We start from the raw sequence: 16,500 nt of genomic DNA on the forward strand, positions 1-16,500 counted from the left end.
GGCAATTAGGATGGCGCACCGGTCTTCCATTAATAATATGGTTCGTTGTGATTTTTTTGCAGTCTGCTGGAGAGCCGCCGTATATTTTATCCCTGTCGGTCATTACTGCAATTAAAGAAGCAATACTTGCTGCACGTGCTCAGATTGGCAAGATCGGATACTTCCGGATTGACTCACCAGCTACTGTGCACAGGATACAGGAAGCGTGTGGACAGCAAATCAAAGTTTAACATTAATGACGACAGTGTGCAACTAAACAATACGCATGCAAACAACAAAACAGGTTTATTATATATAAATTTATGGTGAAACAAAAGTGATTGCAGAATTTATTACATTTGAACAGAAATTTTGCTAATAAGAATAAATTTAGTGTGCTCTGAAAATCAAGGTATAAGCTTTTAATTCTTATGTTAAGATATTGCTTTAGAATACACTACGGACATACTGGCACCCGCATGTGAAAATTTAACGCAAATATTCTTCTTGCGGAGATACATACAATATATTCAACCAATAATGTCAGGCAAATAATGATTACGTTTTCTAGTAATTTCGCGCGCGGTAATTCAGTAATCTGTTTGTTGTAATAGACACGTGTATAATAATTGACTTTGTTTCTCATAAAGAATACGTATTACAACAATGCTTGTTACAGCAACAGTTTTGTGTATTCCATACTGCATATGATAATAGGAATACACAGTCAACAACCAGAAAAACACATTTAAACCTGTTACATAGTCAAGTTAATGATTTTTGTACCATCAAGCGGCTGTATATAATTGTATATTCTAGGTTGTTATATTTTTAGATAGGTTGTTACACTTTTAGATAATGCTTATCTTGTAAGAGCGCTGGAATTATACCAGTTCAACTATATTTTAGACAATGTTGATTTCGTAATAGCGTTGGAATTATTCCATATCGTTGACATAAGAAGTATTTACATATAATGGTTTTATCTAAACTGGCGTTAGTTTTCATGCTCCAACGCAGTTGATTAATATTCACCAGTTACGTAAGATGTGCGTCAGTGTGACGTCAATCGGATTGCGAAAGCTATCCGCAAATATGGAAGTGTGGTGTAACTATACGCGCCATAATATTGTGCGCTACTTATAGTTCGGTTTTGAGGTGAGCGATGTTTGTATACTTTTAATAATGGGACGGTCCGTTATTTAGGTAGTGTTATTCAGTACGATAGTATTTCTTACCTAAATAAGGCAAAGTAAATCATGCTGACTACCATAATCGGTAGACGAGTATATAAATTGAACCACCAAACTACATGCGAACTTTTGGTTTGCTTGCCTACGTGATGATAGCGTCTAAAATACTGTCGCGTCTCGTTCTATGTTTATCAGTGTTTACAAAATAAAGCGTCATATCGGTTTATAAAAGTCCACGAGAAAAACTGCAAAAAAATCGAATGTTCCCATAATTCTGGAAACTATAATCTGGTCAACCATTATGTTTCATGTAAATGTATGAAAAAGTGGCGGCATTTTGCCTTTCGGTGATAAATTATTTTAAAACTTACAAATCACAACGTTTGAGTTAGTCGCTTTAAACCAAATATTAGCAAAAAAATGAACGATAAAGTACCAAAAAGGAAAAAAAATATTTTCAAAACACGTCTAGCATCTGTCAGATTTTTTCGCGCAGCCATAAATCGTCTTTGTTTTGCTAGCCGCTGACGTCGGTGCGGGTTCAATTTCTTTCCTCTGATAAACACATTTGTTTATACTGTAGTTATTTGATATCATATTAGTATAAACCCAAGGAAGACCATATAAATCATTTTAACCAAATGAAGCGAACTAATAAAAAAATTAAATAATTGTTTGACGGTTCAAAGCAAAAAAAGTTAATAATAACCACGATTCTAATGTAATATACTATATGTGTTTACTTTTGTTTGTTTATTATAACACTTTTATACATCAGACGAAACAATGACTCTACTTGGTATTGAGTTTACAAAACACCAAAAAGCAATGCTGCAGCAACAAGTCCAAGGTCATAGACCGTATGAAATGCGCCTACATTCTGCAATGTGACTTTGTCTGTTTTCTTCAATACAAATTCTAGCGCGAATTCCTTCAAATGTGCTGCTCGATATGAATGCAAACTCGCCGTCAAACATGAAACGTTGTGCGATAATATTATAAAGTGTTTTCTCGTCTCGGCTTAGAATAAATTCAAACTGATTCAGTTCGACCTGGACACAAAGATAGAGCTTTGTGATCAAATGCAGTTCTCCTATAATATTCATACTTTTGTACACGAGGCGGTACAGCGGTTGCTCGAGACTCTCGGAAAGATTCCCAAGACTGACTTGGCTTCGATATCATTATCTACAAAGTCTATCTTAGAAGATGGCATAAAGTTTGCTTTAAGAACAATCGTGACATTGTTATGTTTTAACAACCATTCTCTCGTCACCGTCCTTTTTATATTTTGCACGATACGCCTCGGATCTACTCTTGATAGTTTTGCACTAATTATGGCTAAGTAAGATAAAGTGTCTTTTTTCTGTGACTATTTTTACCACAGTTATGGCCCGTTGATAGTTTTTGCTGTATGGAATATAGAGAAAAGTTTTGGGTATCCAACTCCTCCCACCCTGTTCGCCTGATTTGCTTTAAACTTTCATAATTGAACAAGCTTGATGTACTGATGACCAAAAATGAAGAAATATTTTCTGTAAATATTTTTACTGTAGTTATGGCCCTTTGATATTTTAAGCTAAATAGAGAAATGCACAGTATGTGGGAGCATCCGTGTCCAATGGACACAATTCTAGTTGTTCGTAAAAGCTCTTTTTAGGAACAGTTTATTTATTTAATTCAAATACCACTTAAATGGAACAACGACGGTAAATACACTTAAAAAGACTATATTAAGCAGAAACTAATTAACGCAACAATATTCATTACAGGAACAGCAGTTGCAGAAAAGTAATTACAGAAACAGTATATTCAGCAGTATTTATGTTATTATTCCTGGCAGATAACAGTGTTACTGCTTCTTATTTTAGAATATTCTGTATATGTATGCTTATATTCATGGCAGAAAAAAATGTTTATCGATACTGGTACTGATGATAAACCCGAACAGAAAATGAGGTTTTTTACCTGTAACTTTTTTATTTCTGCAAATTGAAATCAATGGTCGGTATCAAAATAAAGCTTAACCTTTGCTGAAAACTTTACATAATTCAGATTTATATTTAGTAAGCAAACTCACACGAAGTGAGGGCCTGAAAGGGGTATGTAAAAAGGGGACTGTATGAACGTTGACTGATGATAAATTCGAACACTTTGTCATTTACAAAATTTTCTTGGTATTATAATATTGAAGTTTCCCCAAAAAGCTGCAACAGTCATTCCTGAAAAAGTAATGAAAAGTTAACAAATGTCAGGCCTTCATGTTTCGACAGTGAGCATGCGCAAAAAAACACCCTCTTCCCCAGTAATTTTGGATAAGTATTTTTAATACAAATTTATGTAAGTCATTTATTTATACAGAATATTTACCAATTTTGTTTTTGTTTACACCAGATGGTGTTGTAAGTGGAAACTATTAGATGGTGTGTTCAATTTTATAAATAACCGATTGCAATCGAATATTTCCAAGGTGGTCGACTTTATCATCTGTCCGGGTTTATCATCAGTACCAGTAAATAAATTACCCAGGAATAACTAGTTTTTGATTGTTACTACTGCTGGCACAAATAAAATTAGAATTATTATTACTAATCTTTGAAGAATCAAGAGCACAAACACTAAATACACTTTTAGCGGAAACAGTAAATGTTCTCACTTCTGACAGTACAACTGCTACATCCCTGGTGGAAACAGCGATGACCTTTCATTTCAGTGATTTTCATAATACTTGAAGATGTGTAACGTTTTTAAAGTGATTAAATTTGAACTAGAAAATTGCTGTTGTTCAGTTATTGTATACGCGGCCGTATTGGATTTGTCGGCAAAACTGAGAATGATTTTACATGAGTGGTATACAATTACAATATACAAAGCCGATTTTGCTGAACAGTGCTTTAAGTTATACTTAAGCATTTCGTCTTTGCGCAGTGTGAAATGTACTTTTAGGAGAAAATTATGAGAGGGTTTTTTTTTACTACTTTTACTTTGCACTGTTGCTACAGCCAGGCGATGTAACAGTTATAATGTGGTTATTGTTGCCCAGCTTATTTCACACCAGTAACTGCTAGCATCAAATCAGTTACATTTATAATGCCGCATGCCACTGGAACGTCCGTTGCCTCTCCAAGGTTTTTCAGTCCACCATCCTGTATGAACGCTCCGTCAAGCAGCCCGATAAATCCGCCTCGAAAGATATCCTTACATTCCGGAGTCCACATGCTGCATTGCTCCTCCTTTCTGAAGGACTCAGCATTGCAAATATGACAAAATACGTTGGCATACAATTTCGGTTGTCGATAAGGCGATACAAACCCGCTTGTACACAAATGCGTTATAGTTTCCCTTGAAAGACTAGTATTTTCGGGTATTTTAAATTCAGACGACTCAGGACAGGTATCTTTGAGCGATACAAAGCATTCAAATAGTCGTATATTTTCAAGATGACCTGGAAAGATGAAACTAACAGCGCAGTCATCAGGAATTGAATTTGACTCTAGCTCGAGGACAAATCTGTTTAGATCTGACTTTATAGCTATGACTTTTTTACACTTAAGTACGGCATCCCAAAGTATGCCGTCAGTTACACCATCGGCAGTTGCACATTTCATATTCTTATATAACTGTTTGGATTTTGCAGAGTAAACGGGATATAAACTGCCCCAGGGAGCAACAATTGCATCTCCACAAGAAATATTGGATGCCAATTTTCTAGCAAGGAACCAAGGAAACCATCTTGTTTGAATGAAACAGATATCAGTCCTTTTCATCTGGTTATATTGCCATTGGGACCAGACAGGAGAAGCCTTTTCCATCCGGATTTCCTTGTTGTTGCAATGCTTCCTTGTACGGGAAGCAACAATTTCCATTTTCCACACACTGTGTGTTACATGAGCAACCTGAATTTTTATAAGATTGTGTCATTTATTAAAGTGATAAAATTTCTCGAAGGCGGTATCCTGTGTTTTTTATGTGGTTTCAAACGGCTTCGAACTTTATGCAATATTTTAACACAAACAGATTAGGTCAATAGTACTAGTATACATTTATTTCTAATTGGTATTTGAATGCATTTAATAACGCATATTTTAGTTATTTTTAAACAACAAGTAAAACTGTATGTATCTCGTTTTAATGTATCTGTTTGACTACGTCATGCTCAAATAAATTCTCCCGTCATGTGTTCTTTATTTTTAATAGAATACCTTGAATTATTTTGACGAAAGAAGGTAATCTTCCGACTGACAGTATCATTCTCTATTTGCAAATGAATAATGTGAAAATTGTGTTATTTCCGGCGTCTGTAGGTGTCGATCAATCTTATATTATTTTGATAAAATACACACTTCTATCGTTTATGATAAACTAATACAATTTTGATACAAAAAAACGAATAATCAGTACAAGATAACAAACAAATTTGTCAAAATATTGGGGTGAAATGAACAAAAAAATCATAAATTTATCAAGAGATCATTACGAAGCATAGAACACAACAGAGGAAAATGATAGAGGTTTCAGTTTGATTGAGTCTACAGTGATAGAGGTCTCGGTTTGATTGAGTCTACAGAGGAAAGTGATAGAGGTCTCAGTTTGATTGAATCTACAGAGGAAAGTGATAGAGGTCTCAGTTTGATTGAGACTACAGAGGAAATGATAGAGGTCTCAGTTTGATTGAATCTACAGAGGAAACTGATAGAGGTCTGTTTCAGTTTGATTGAGTCTACAGAGGAAACTGATAGAGGTCTCAGTTTGATTGAGTCTACAGAGGAATATGATAGAGGTCTCAGTTTGATTGAGTCTACAGAGGAAAATGATGGAGTTCTCAGTTTGATTGAGTCTACAGAGGAAAATGATAGAGGTCTCAGTTTAATTGAGTCTACAGAGAAAAATGATGGAGGTCTCGGTTTGATTGAGTCTACAGAGGAAAATGATGGAGGTCTCAGTTTGATTGAGTCTACAGAGGAAAATGATAGAGGTCTCAGTTTGATTGAGTCTACAGAGGAAAATGACGGACGTCTCAGTTTGATTGAGTCTACAGAGGAAAATGACGGACGTCTCAGTTTGATTGAGTCAACAGAGGAAACCGATAGAGGTCTCAGTTTGATTGAGTCTACAGAGTTTGATTGAGTCAACAGAGGAAACTGATAGAAGTCTCAGTTTGATTGAGTCTACAGAGGAAAATGACAGAGGTCTCTGTTTGATTGAGTCTACAGAGGAAAATGACAGAGGTCTCAGTTTGATTGAGTCTACAGAGGAAAATGACAGAGGTCTCAGTTTGATTGAGTCAGCAGAGGAAAATGACAGAGGTCTCAGTTTGATTGAGTCAACAGAGGAAAATGACAGAGGTCTCCGTTTGATTGAGTCAACAGAGGAAAATGACAGAGGTCTCAGTTTGATTGAGTCAACAGAGGAAAATGACAGAGGTCTCATTTTGATTGAGTCTACAGAGGAAAATGACAGAGGTCTCAGTTTGATTGAGTCTGTTCGTGAGAGATAATTGAAGGCATGCCATCACAACAGAGGAAAATGATAGAGGTCTCAGTTTAATTGAGTCTATTCGTGAGAGATATTTGAAGGCATGCCATCACAACAGAGGAAAATGATAGACGTCTCAGTTTGATTGAGTCTATTCGTGAGAGATAATTGAAGGCATGTCATCACAACAGAGGAAAATGAAAGAGGTCTCAGTTTGATTGAGTCTATTCGTGAGAGATAATTGAAGACATGCCATCACAACAGAGGAAAATGACAGAGGTCTCATTTTGAATGAGTCTACAGAGGAAAGTGATAGAGGTCTCAGTTTGATTGAATCTACAGAGGAAAGTGATAGAGGTCTCAGTTTGATTGAGACTACAGAGGAAATGATAGAGGTCTCAGTTTGATTGAATCTACAGAGGAAACTGATAGAGGTCTGTTTCAGTTTGATTGAGTCTACAGAGGAAACTGATAGAGGTCTCAGTTTGATTGAGTCTACAGAGGAATATGATAGAGGTCTCAGTTTGATTGAGTCTACAGAGGAAAATGATGGAGTTCTCAGTTTGATTGAGTCTACAGAGGAAAATGATAGAGGTCTCAGTTTAATTGAGTCTACAGAGAAAAATGATGGAGGTCTCGGTTTGATTGAGTCTACAGAGGAAAATGATGGAGGTCTCAGTTTGATTGAGTCTACAGAGGAAAATGATAGAGGTCTCAGTTTGATTGAGTCTACAGAGGAAAATGACGGACGTCTCAGTTTGATTGAGTCAACAGAGGAAACCGATAGAGGTCTCAGTTTGATTGAGTCTACAGAGTTTGATTGAGTCAACAGAGGAAACTGATAGAAGTCTCAGTTTGATTGAGTCTACAGAGGAAAATGACAGAGGTCTCTGTTTGATTGAGTCTACAGAGGAAAATGACAGAGGTCTCAGTTTGATTGAGTCTACAGAGGAAAATGACAGAGGTCTCAGTTTGATTGAGTCAGCAGAGGAAAATGACAGAGGTCTCAGTTTGATTGAGTCAACAGAGGAAAATGACAGAGGTCTCAGTTTGATTGAGTCAACAGAGGAAAATGACAGAGGTCTCAGTTTGATTGAGTCAACAGAGGAAAATGACAGAGGTCTCAGTTTGATTGAGTCTACAGAGGAAAATGACAGAGGTCTCATTTTGATTGAGTCTACAGAGGAAAATGACAGAGGTCTCAGTTTGACTGAGTCTATTCGTGAGAGATAATTGAAGGCATGCCATCACAACAGAGGAAAATGATATAGGTCTCAGTTTGATTGAGTCTATTCGTGAGAGATAATTGAAGGCATGCCATCACAACAGAGGAAAATGATAGAGGTCTCAGTTTGATTGAGTGTATTCGTGAGAGATATTTGAAGGCATGCCATCACAACAGAGGAAAATGATAGAGGTCTCAGTTTGATTGAGTCTATTCGTGAGAGATAATTGAAGGCATGTCATCACAACAGAGGAAAATGAAAGAGGTCTCAGTTTGATTGAGTCTATTCGTGAGAGATAATTGAAGACATGCCATCACAACAGAGGAAAATGATAGAGGTCTCAGTTTGATTGTGTCTACAGAGGAAAATGATAGAGGTCTCAGTTTGATTGAGTCTACAGAGGAAAATGATAGAGGTCTCAGTTTGATTGAGTCTATTCGTGAGAGATAATTGAAAGCATGCCATCACACCGGCTTAATCGGAATTCTGATATAAAAGATGAACATTGAATGGACTCTTAAAATAAAAAAGTACCGGGAATAATAGCAAAACTAAGTTATGTACACAGTGACACTCTACAATGTTTCTCTCCTTAATTTCTTAACATTCAACCAGACGTCAAAGTTGATATTTTATTTGACGACAAGAAGACTATGTATGAGGCGGAGGAAAGCCGTCGAAATATCTTAAGTGTCTGTTCAATAACAAAATCTCAAAGGACAAATACCCGAAGCACAAGATACGAAAAAAAACACGAAACAAATAAAATTGTAAATAAAATCGGAGACAAGGGCTAATGTTGGGGTGAGTGTGGGGCGGTTGGTAACGTAGGAGGGAAAAGTGTGTCGGGATTCCAAATAGCAATGTCAGAAAACACAAGAAACGAAAAGTACAAAATAGCAAATAATAGGGTAGATGCGGTGTATATGGAGAAAAGGAGCTAAACGGGATACCAAGAGACAATAAGAAACATAAAAAGTGTTTTCGTTTTTTGCCTTTCGTCACGGCAAGTAACAAGTATATTGACCAGACTTATCTCCTTATATGAATTTCTAATGACTTCTCAAACATTTTCTCTACATATATCTAAAATGGCGGTCAAATATACTAAAGTGACGTCATTTCGGTATTATGAGACCTATCTCGAAAACTGACTTTCCAACTTTCCAACTTTTTATAGAAAAAGTATAGAGACACAATCCACTACTCGTAGGAGCAACAAGAGATCACAGAGTGATCTTGGCGCCCACCAATGTGTCATTTTTGTGTGTTCCAAATTTCAAGACTTACTGACTAGCTCAAGGTCAAATTTCATTTCCGTACACAACACTGTGCATGTGGTCTAAATTCGAAAGCTGTAACTTGAGAAATGTGAAAGTAGGTCACTAGATCAATTTCAAGGACAAAGTTCTTTGTACACAAAACTATGCATGTGCATCAATTTTGAAGACTGTAGTTTGAGAAATTTGAAAGTAGGTCACTAGGTCAATCTTAAGGTCAAAGTTTATTTCGGTACACAAAACTATGCAAGTGGTCCAAATTTGAAGGCTGTAGCTTGAGAAATGAGAAAGTAGGTCACTAGGTCAAAATCAATGTCAAATGTCACTTCACAACACAAATCTATGCATGTGGTCCAAATTTGAAGCCTGTTCCTTCAAAAATGTGAACGTAGGTCACTAGGTCAATGTCAAGGTCAAAGTTTGTTTCGGTACACAATCCTTTTCATGTGGTCTAAATTTGAAGCCTATAGCTACAGAAATCTGAAAGTAGGTCACTAGGTCAATCTTAAGGTCAAAGTTCATTTCGGTACACAAAACTATGCAAGTGGTCCAAATTTGAAGGCTGTAGCTTGAGAAATGTGAAAGTAGGTCACTAGGTCAAAATCAAGGTCAAATTTTATTTCGGAATACAAAACTATGCATGTGGTCCAAATTTGAAGCCTGTACCTTCAAAAATGTGAAAGTAGGTCACTAGGTCAATGTAAAGGTCAAAGTTTGTTTCGGTACACAAAACCATGCATGTGGTCCAAATTTGAAGGCTGTAACTTGAGAAATGTGAAAGTAGGTCACTAGGTCAAAATCAAGGTCAAATTTTATTTCGGAATATAGAACTATGCATGTGGTCCAAATTTGAAGCCTGTACCTTCAAAAATGTGAAAGTAGGTCACTAGGTCGATGTAAAGGTCAAAGTTTGTTTCGGTACAATTACCATGCAGGTGGTCCAAATTTGAAGGTTGTAGCTTGAGAAATGTGAAAGTAGGTCACTGGGTCAAAATCAAGGTCAAATTTCATTTCGGAGCACGAAATTATGCATGTGGTCCAAATTTGAAGCATGTACCTTCAAAAATGTGAAAGTAGGTCACTAGGTCAATGTCAAGGTCAAAGTTTTATTTCAGTGCACAAAACTATGCATGTGGTCCAAATTTGAAGGTTGTAGCTACAGAAATGTGAAAGTAGGTCACTAGGTCAAAATCAAGGTCAACTCATGTCAAGGTTCATCTAGCCACTCAAAACCATACATGTGGTCCAAATCTGAATGTTGTAGGTTATTGACAAGAAGTTTTTATAAGCTTTTCCCTATATAAGTCTATATGAACCATGTGACCCCCAGGGCGGGGCCATATTTGACCCTAGGGGGATAATTTTAACAAACTTGGTAGAGAACCACTAGACGATGCTACATTACAAATATCAAAGCCCTAGGCTTTGTGGTTTGGACAAGAAGATTTTCAAAGTTTTTCCCTATATAAGTCTATGTAAACCATGTGACCCCCGGGGCGGGGCCATATTTGACCCTAGGTGGATAATTTGAACAATCTTAGTTGAAGACCACTAGATGATGTCACATACAAAATATCAAAGCCCTAGGCCCTGTGGTTTTGGACAAGAGGTTTCTCAAAGTTTTTCCCTATATAAGTCTATATAAACCATGTGACCCCGGGGTGGGGCCATATTACACCCCAGGGAAATAATTTGAATCATCTTGGTAGAGGACCTCTAGATGATGCTCCATACCAAATATCAAAGCCCTAGGCTCTGTGGTTTGGGGCTAGAAGATTTTCAAAGTTTTTCCCTATACAAATCTATGTAAATTATAGAAATAAACAAAGGGCCATAACTTACTAAATATTTGTTGAACCAGTCTGATTTTCAGGGGGACACAACTAGGGTACCAATACATCATTCTGACAAAGTTTGGTCAAAATCCCCCTGGTAGTTTCTGAGGAGATGCGATAACGAGAAATTGTTAACGGAAGGACGGACGGAAGGACGACGGACCACGGACGCAGAGTGATTTGAATAGCCCACCATCTGATGATGGTGGGCTAAAAATGTCTTTCCCTTTAAGATTTGCATGCGGTTAAACTATTTTAGATCCCTTTCATAAAAGAGAAAAAGAGATAATTGGTTATATATCACCACGGGAGCCGCAAAGCCCATGTAAAAATCAAGGTCCAGCCATTCAAATTGCCATGCGTAAATGCCAATTTGTACAAAGGCAAGGTCTTTCAAAAATTGAAGAAACATCTTAACAAACGCAGACTGACAGTTTTGCGGGTTTCAGGCTATGCATGACAATGCGTCTCCACACAAGGCGGCCTTTGTACGCGACATTCCCTACCCTTCGTATTCGCTCGACCTTTGCCCTTGTGGCCTTTTTTTCTTTTTCTAAGACTAAGACATACTGTAAAAGCAGATATTTTCGCGAGGGTTTAATTTTTCGCTCTATTCTCGAGGTCCTTCACCTCGCGAACATTTATCCTCGCATAAATATTGACTACAAGTATAATTCAATTCAAGAAAATCTAGTCATAACACAAAAAAACTCTCAACATATCAAATTGAAACGGTAATTAGAGGTGTACAAATATCCATACACATGTATTTCAATAGCTCTAGTATCGTAGATCAGTAGAATTTAACAGTTAAACATACATGTCTAAAGGGAAATGCTCTACGATGTGTAACGTTGATGTACACCAGCCTTATTAAAAAGCGAAATAGGAAGTTTCATTTTTCTACAATATCGCGAATATAAGACCTCGCGAACACACTCAATATTTCAAACTCGCTAAATTTTGACCCAGCGAAAATATGTGCTTTTACAGTACCTTGCCGGAAGAAAATATTAAACACATAAAAATCTCGATTCAGCCATTTTCAAGTGTCTGCACTATTTGCTTCTGGTTAATTATGTATTTTTGTACTGCCATATATTTGAAACCTACAAGTGACGGTGAAATACTTTAGAATGAATATTCCCTGTTAGTTCACAACTGTACAATACAAATCTAAATTCAGTTATTAATGAATAATAGATATCCTATCCTTTGAGACTTTATACAGGAAAACCATAACAAGATACGCTGAAAAGAACTCATTTCTTTTACACTTAGTGCAAACACAAATATACTTCATACGAATTAGATAAACAATTATCTCAAAGATAATGAAGTGAAGTCCATCTGTGCTGCGTATTAAAACTTTTCATATTATTACACTAATTAAGCCAGAAATATACTCGTAGATAGCACACTTGTGTTGTTTAGTTTATATCCCTGCATTTGTAGAGACTCACAAAAAGTATTATAACCATCTCCGTCATAGAAAGTGACACCATGCTTTGCTGACTGGATTTGTAATTAATCAAGATTTGTTTGCTCTCAGTCAAGACTCCTGGTTGAATAAGTCCCCAGTCCTTAATAAGTACAAAGATGTATTTAAAGGTATTGGTCTTTTTAGGGAGAATGCAAATTGCATGTGAAGCCAAGTCTAAAGTTGTCATTACAGTTAAACCCCGCAGTAATGACATAAGGGTGTGTCTGGTTCCAGACATCACAATTGCTCAATCATGAGACCACATTATCCAATGCAAACCGTGGATGATGACACAGCAAGGCTTAGTGGTCAGTCGTGGTTCTCTATGCTTGACTGTACACGTGGCTACTGGGGTTGTAAGCTGGATGATGCTTCGTCATATCTTACAACAATTTCGTCCCTGTTTTCCAGGTACAGATTTCTCAGTTTACTATTTGGAATAAAGTCGAGGCAGGATCTGTTCCAAAGAAAGATCAATGAAGCCTTTGAGTGGTTATCAAATGTAACACGCATAGTAGGTGACCTATTGCTATGGGGCCGAACTAGAGACGAGCACGATGCAATGCTTAAGAAAGTGCTCTTGCGAGCACAGTCAAATGGTGTGCGTTTTAACCCTGATAAATGCATTATAGGGGCACGGGAAGTGCCATATTTTGGACACGTTATTACTTCAGAGGGTCTCAAACCTGATCCTAGTAAGGTTAAGGCTATGGCAAACTGGAAGGACCTGATACACGGGCTAAGTTAGAGAAATATTTTGGTTTAGTTTAGTAAACTACCTCTCAAAGTTCTGTCCAAACTTTGCAAATGAAACAAGTGCCCTGAGTTGATTACTTCAGAAAGATGTCTGGTTGTATGGGATTTTCACCAAAAGCAATCGTTCCTTATGACTAAGTAAATAAATCATTATAAATGCCCCTGTACTCGGGTACCTTGATCCCAACAAACCACTTGGAGGTCGATGCCTCCGTAACTGGACTTGGATCTTGATGCTCCGAGACGGACTTTCAATTGCCTTTGCTAGCAAAGGTTTGACCTAAACGGAAATGGATTACACAAATATAGAAAGAGAAATGTTTGCTATACTCTTCGGTTGTAAACATTTCCAACAGTACACGTATGGGCGAAATGTCACTGTCCTTTCAGATTGTCGTCCAATCTCGAGTATCATAAAGAAAGGAATTTCAGCACGTCCAACATGCCTTAGTAGATTCCTTCTCAGACTGTCCCTATATAACATAGAAATCAAACATGTCAGTGGTCAAAACGTGCCAATCAGTGATTTTCTATCTAGAAATGCTATGTCAAATACATACCCATGCCTCAGTGACGGACTGAATTTGCATGTTCATACAGTGATTCAACAGCTGTGTGTAACAGACAGACGCACTGAATCTGTGAAAGATGCAATAACGTCTGACCCTCAATTCCTCAATTTGATCAAGGTTGGCCAAAGACCCGCCAAAATTGTGACCCACAAATCCTTGAATTTTGGAATCATAGAGACGACCTGTCCTATGCAGAAACGTTAATCTTTAGAGGTTTAAAGCTAGTTATCTATAGATCACAGCGCAATGAGTTATTAGGTTCGGTCTATTCCAATCACTTAGTGGTAAGCAAAACAATCGCACGTGCAAAAGGCTGTATTTTGTTTGGCCGGGAAAGGTCAAGGAAATAACAAACCTTGTACTAAATTGCCCAGTTTGTTTGACCTACAAAAACGCCTCTCATGTCCCACGAATTCCCGTCAAGACCATACCAAAAATTGGTTGTGATATTTTTACCTATGATGGTACAAATTACCTCCTGACAACAGACTATTACAGTCGCTATTTCGAAATAGATTTGCGCACTTCTATGATTATTAGAAAACTGAAGTAACATATCGATATGTCAATGAATGGTATCCTTTACATCCTTATCAGTGACAATGGTCCAAATCTAGTGTCCCAAGAGTATGCAGATTTTGCAAAACATTTGGGATTTGAACACAAAACCTCGTCACCTTTTCATCCTGCCAGTAATGAATTACAAGAGAATACTGTGTCTATTGTTAAGCGAGTGACTGATTATGGAGTCAGAAGACAGCGGTCAAGACTTCTATATATGCTTCTTGGAATATCGGTACTTTCCACTTCAATGTGGGTCTTACCCTGCCTAGTTCCTCCAAGGCCGGAGAACCAAGTCTGTATTACCCATGACCCAAGAAATGTTGAAACCCAAAACCATTAATCAAGCAATAATACAGCAGAAAATGAGTCAATCCAAATTAACGCATAAAAAGCATTTCGATAAAAATGCTAAGCCGTTACCAACCTTTAAAATCAATGACTCAGTCAGACTACAAATTGGCGAAGTCTGGAAGCCTGCAAAAGTCATAGAAATATCAGACAATCAAAGGTCTTATCTAGTGCAGACAGAATCTGATGCAATTTATAGGCGTAATAGAAAATGGCTACAGTTGCTTAAATCAAAAGAATAAGTAGACATCAATCCCTGGTAAATTAAAATGTTAGTGGAAAATATCATTCCATCAACATCTGATCTCCCTCCTATAAATGTCACGGACCAATATAACAGGATTGTTGATTTAGACCCACAGCCAATTTGCCTATATATCACACGGTTTGGTGGAGAGAGTCGCCGGAACCGACAGTATTTCAATGACGAATATGAAAACTGACATTTAATTTCATGCAAATCAAATGGTGTTGAAAATTAACGGTTAGACTGCGGAACATTAGATCTACTCATGAGTTAAGTCTAAATATGAGAGATTAAACTTCATATATATTTCTACGAAATTCTAAATCTATCATTTCTTAAGTGTACAATACCTAAATCTACATCAAAATGACATCCTTATTTAATACCCCAGTCACACATACGGCGCGGATAGCTACGTCTAGCCACGGATAGAAACGTAGTAAACCGTATCGATCCGTATCGATGCGTACCTGACCCGTACCTTAAAGTAGTAATCCGTATCAATTCGTACCAATCCGTACGGCTTAGGTACGGATCGATACGGATTACTACGTTTCTATCCGTAGCCAGACGTAGCTATCCGCGCCGTATGTGTAACTGGGGTATAAGATAAGAATGAGACCATATTTTCAGTGGACTAGCGTCAAATATACACAGTTTTACTCTCAAAGATACTCTTCAATGTTCTTTTTGTAGAGTAAAAACCTAACGTTGAGTTATATATTAACATTTAAGACCAAGAATTAAACTAAATGCCTTGTGTAGTTGTAAAGAAAAGGCAAAAGGTCGACAATTGGTGAAATGCTAGAACTTTTTTTTACCAAGTTGAGTTTTCTTTGAAGAAAAATAAGAATCGTATTTATTTTCAGTTAACTTATAATACCTAACTAAGTCTGCCAGACGTTTTTCACTCGAAACGTACTTGCGAGTTAAAAAAGCAGAGCTTACCTCATATGAAGCTGTTACTTTGTTATATGCCTTCTCTTCCTAGACCATCTGAAGCTTTTTGTCCCAAAATTATCAGTAATGTATAAATGCAAACTAGTATATTATAGTGCGGAAAACTGTATTAGAAAATGTGCTGTACATCCATTTATATGTGCCGCAGGTAGACATAAGTACATTTACCTGTCATCTTAAAAGATCAGCGGTATTCCTATTTGGCAAGGGAACGCCTTTTCTCGGAATTGGAAATGCTGTCACTGGTAACAATAAGCTATTATAGGTTGTCATTGGCAAAGAGAAAGTATATTTAATGAAAAATGTAAAGAAAAGCTCGTAAATGTCAAGGTGACAAAAGCTAATTAGTGAAAAATTGTTAATAAAAATTGATATGTTCCCTGTAGCACTCAGACATTTCATTGTGCTTTTACATCTCAATTTTTGTCAAGCTTATTATTATAATAATTTCTGTATTTCCTGAGATTTGAAATAACAACAGAATATTGTATCTCATACTGTCAGAAACTCTATGGAAAGCCATAGCTGTTGTTATAGCATTTGTTGCTGTACATATATCAGTATGTGAAGTGCGTTTACTTA

General features: G+C 37.0%; 1 protein-coding gene across 1 annotated transcript in view; it reads left to right on the forward strand.

Moving 5' to 3' along the window:
- Positions 1 to 3,807, forward strand: part of LOC123523256 (xanthine dehydrogenase/oxidase-like) — a 43,885-nt gene extending 40,078 nt beyond the window's left edge. Inside the window, exon 32 of the mRNA XM_053550254.1 lies at positions 63 to 3,807. Coding sequence (XP_053406229.1) covers positions 63 to 230 — 168 coding nt within the window. The 3' untranslated portion in view covers positions 231 to 3,807. The remainder of the gene's footprint in view (positions 1 to 62) is intronic.
- Positions 3,808 to 16,500: the final 12,693 nt, after the last annotated feature.

Source organism: Mercenaria mercenaria, chromosome 8, assembly GCF_021730395.1.
Source record: "Mercenaria mercenaria strain notata chromosome 8, MADL_Memer_1, whole genome shotgun sequence".
Taxonomy (NCBI): Eukaryota; Metazoa; Mollusca; class Bivalvia; order Venerida; family Veneridae; genus Mercenaria; species Mercenaria mercenaria.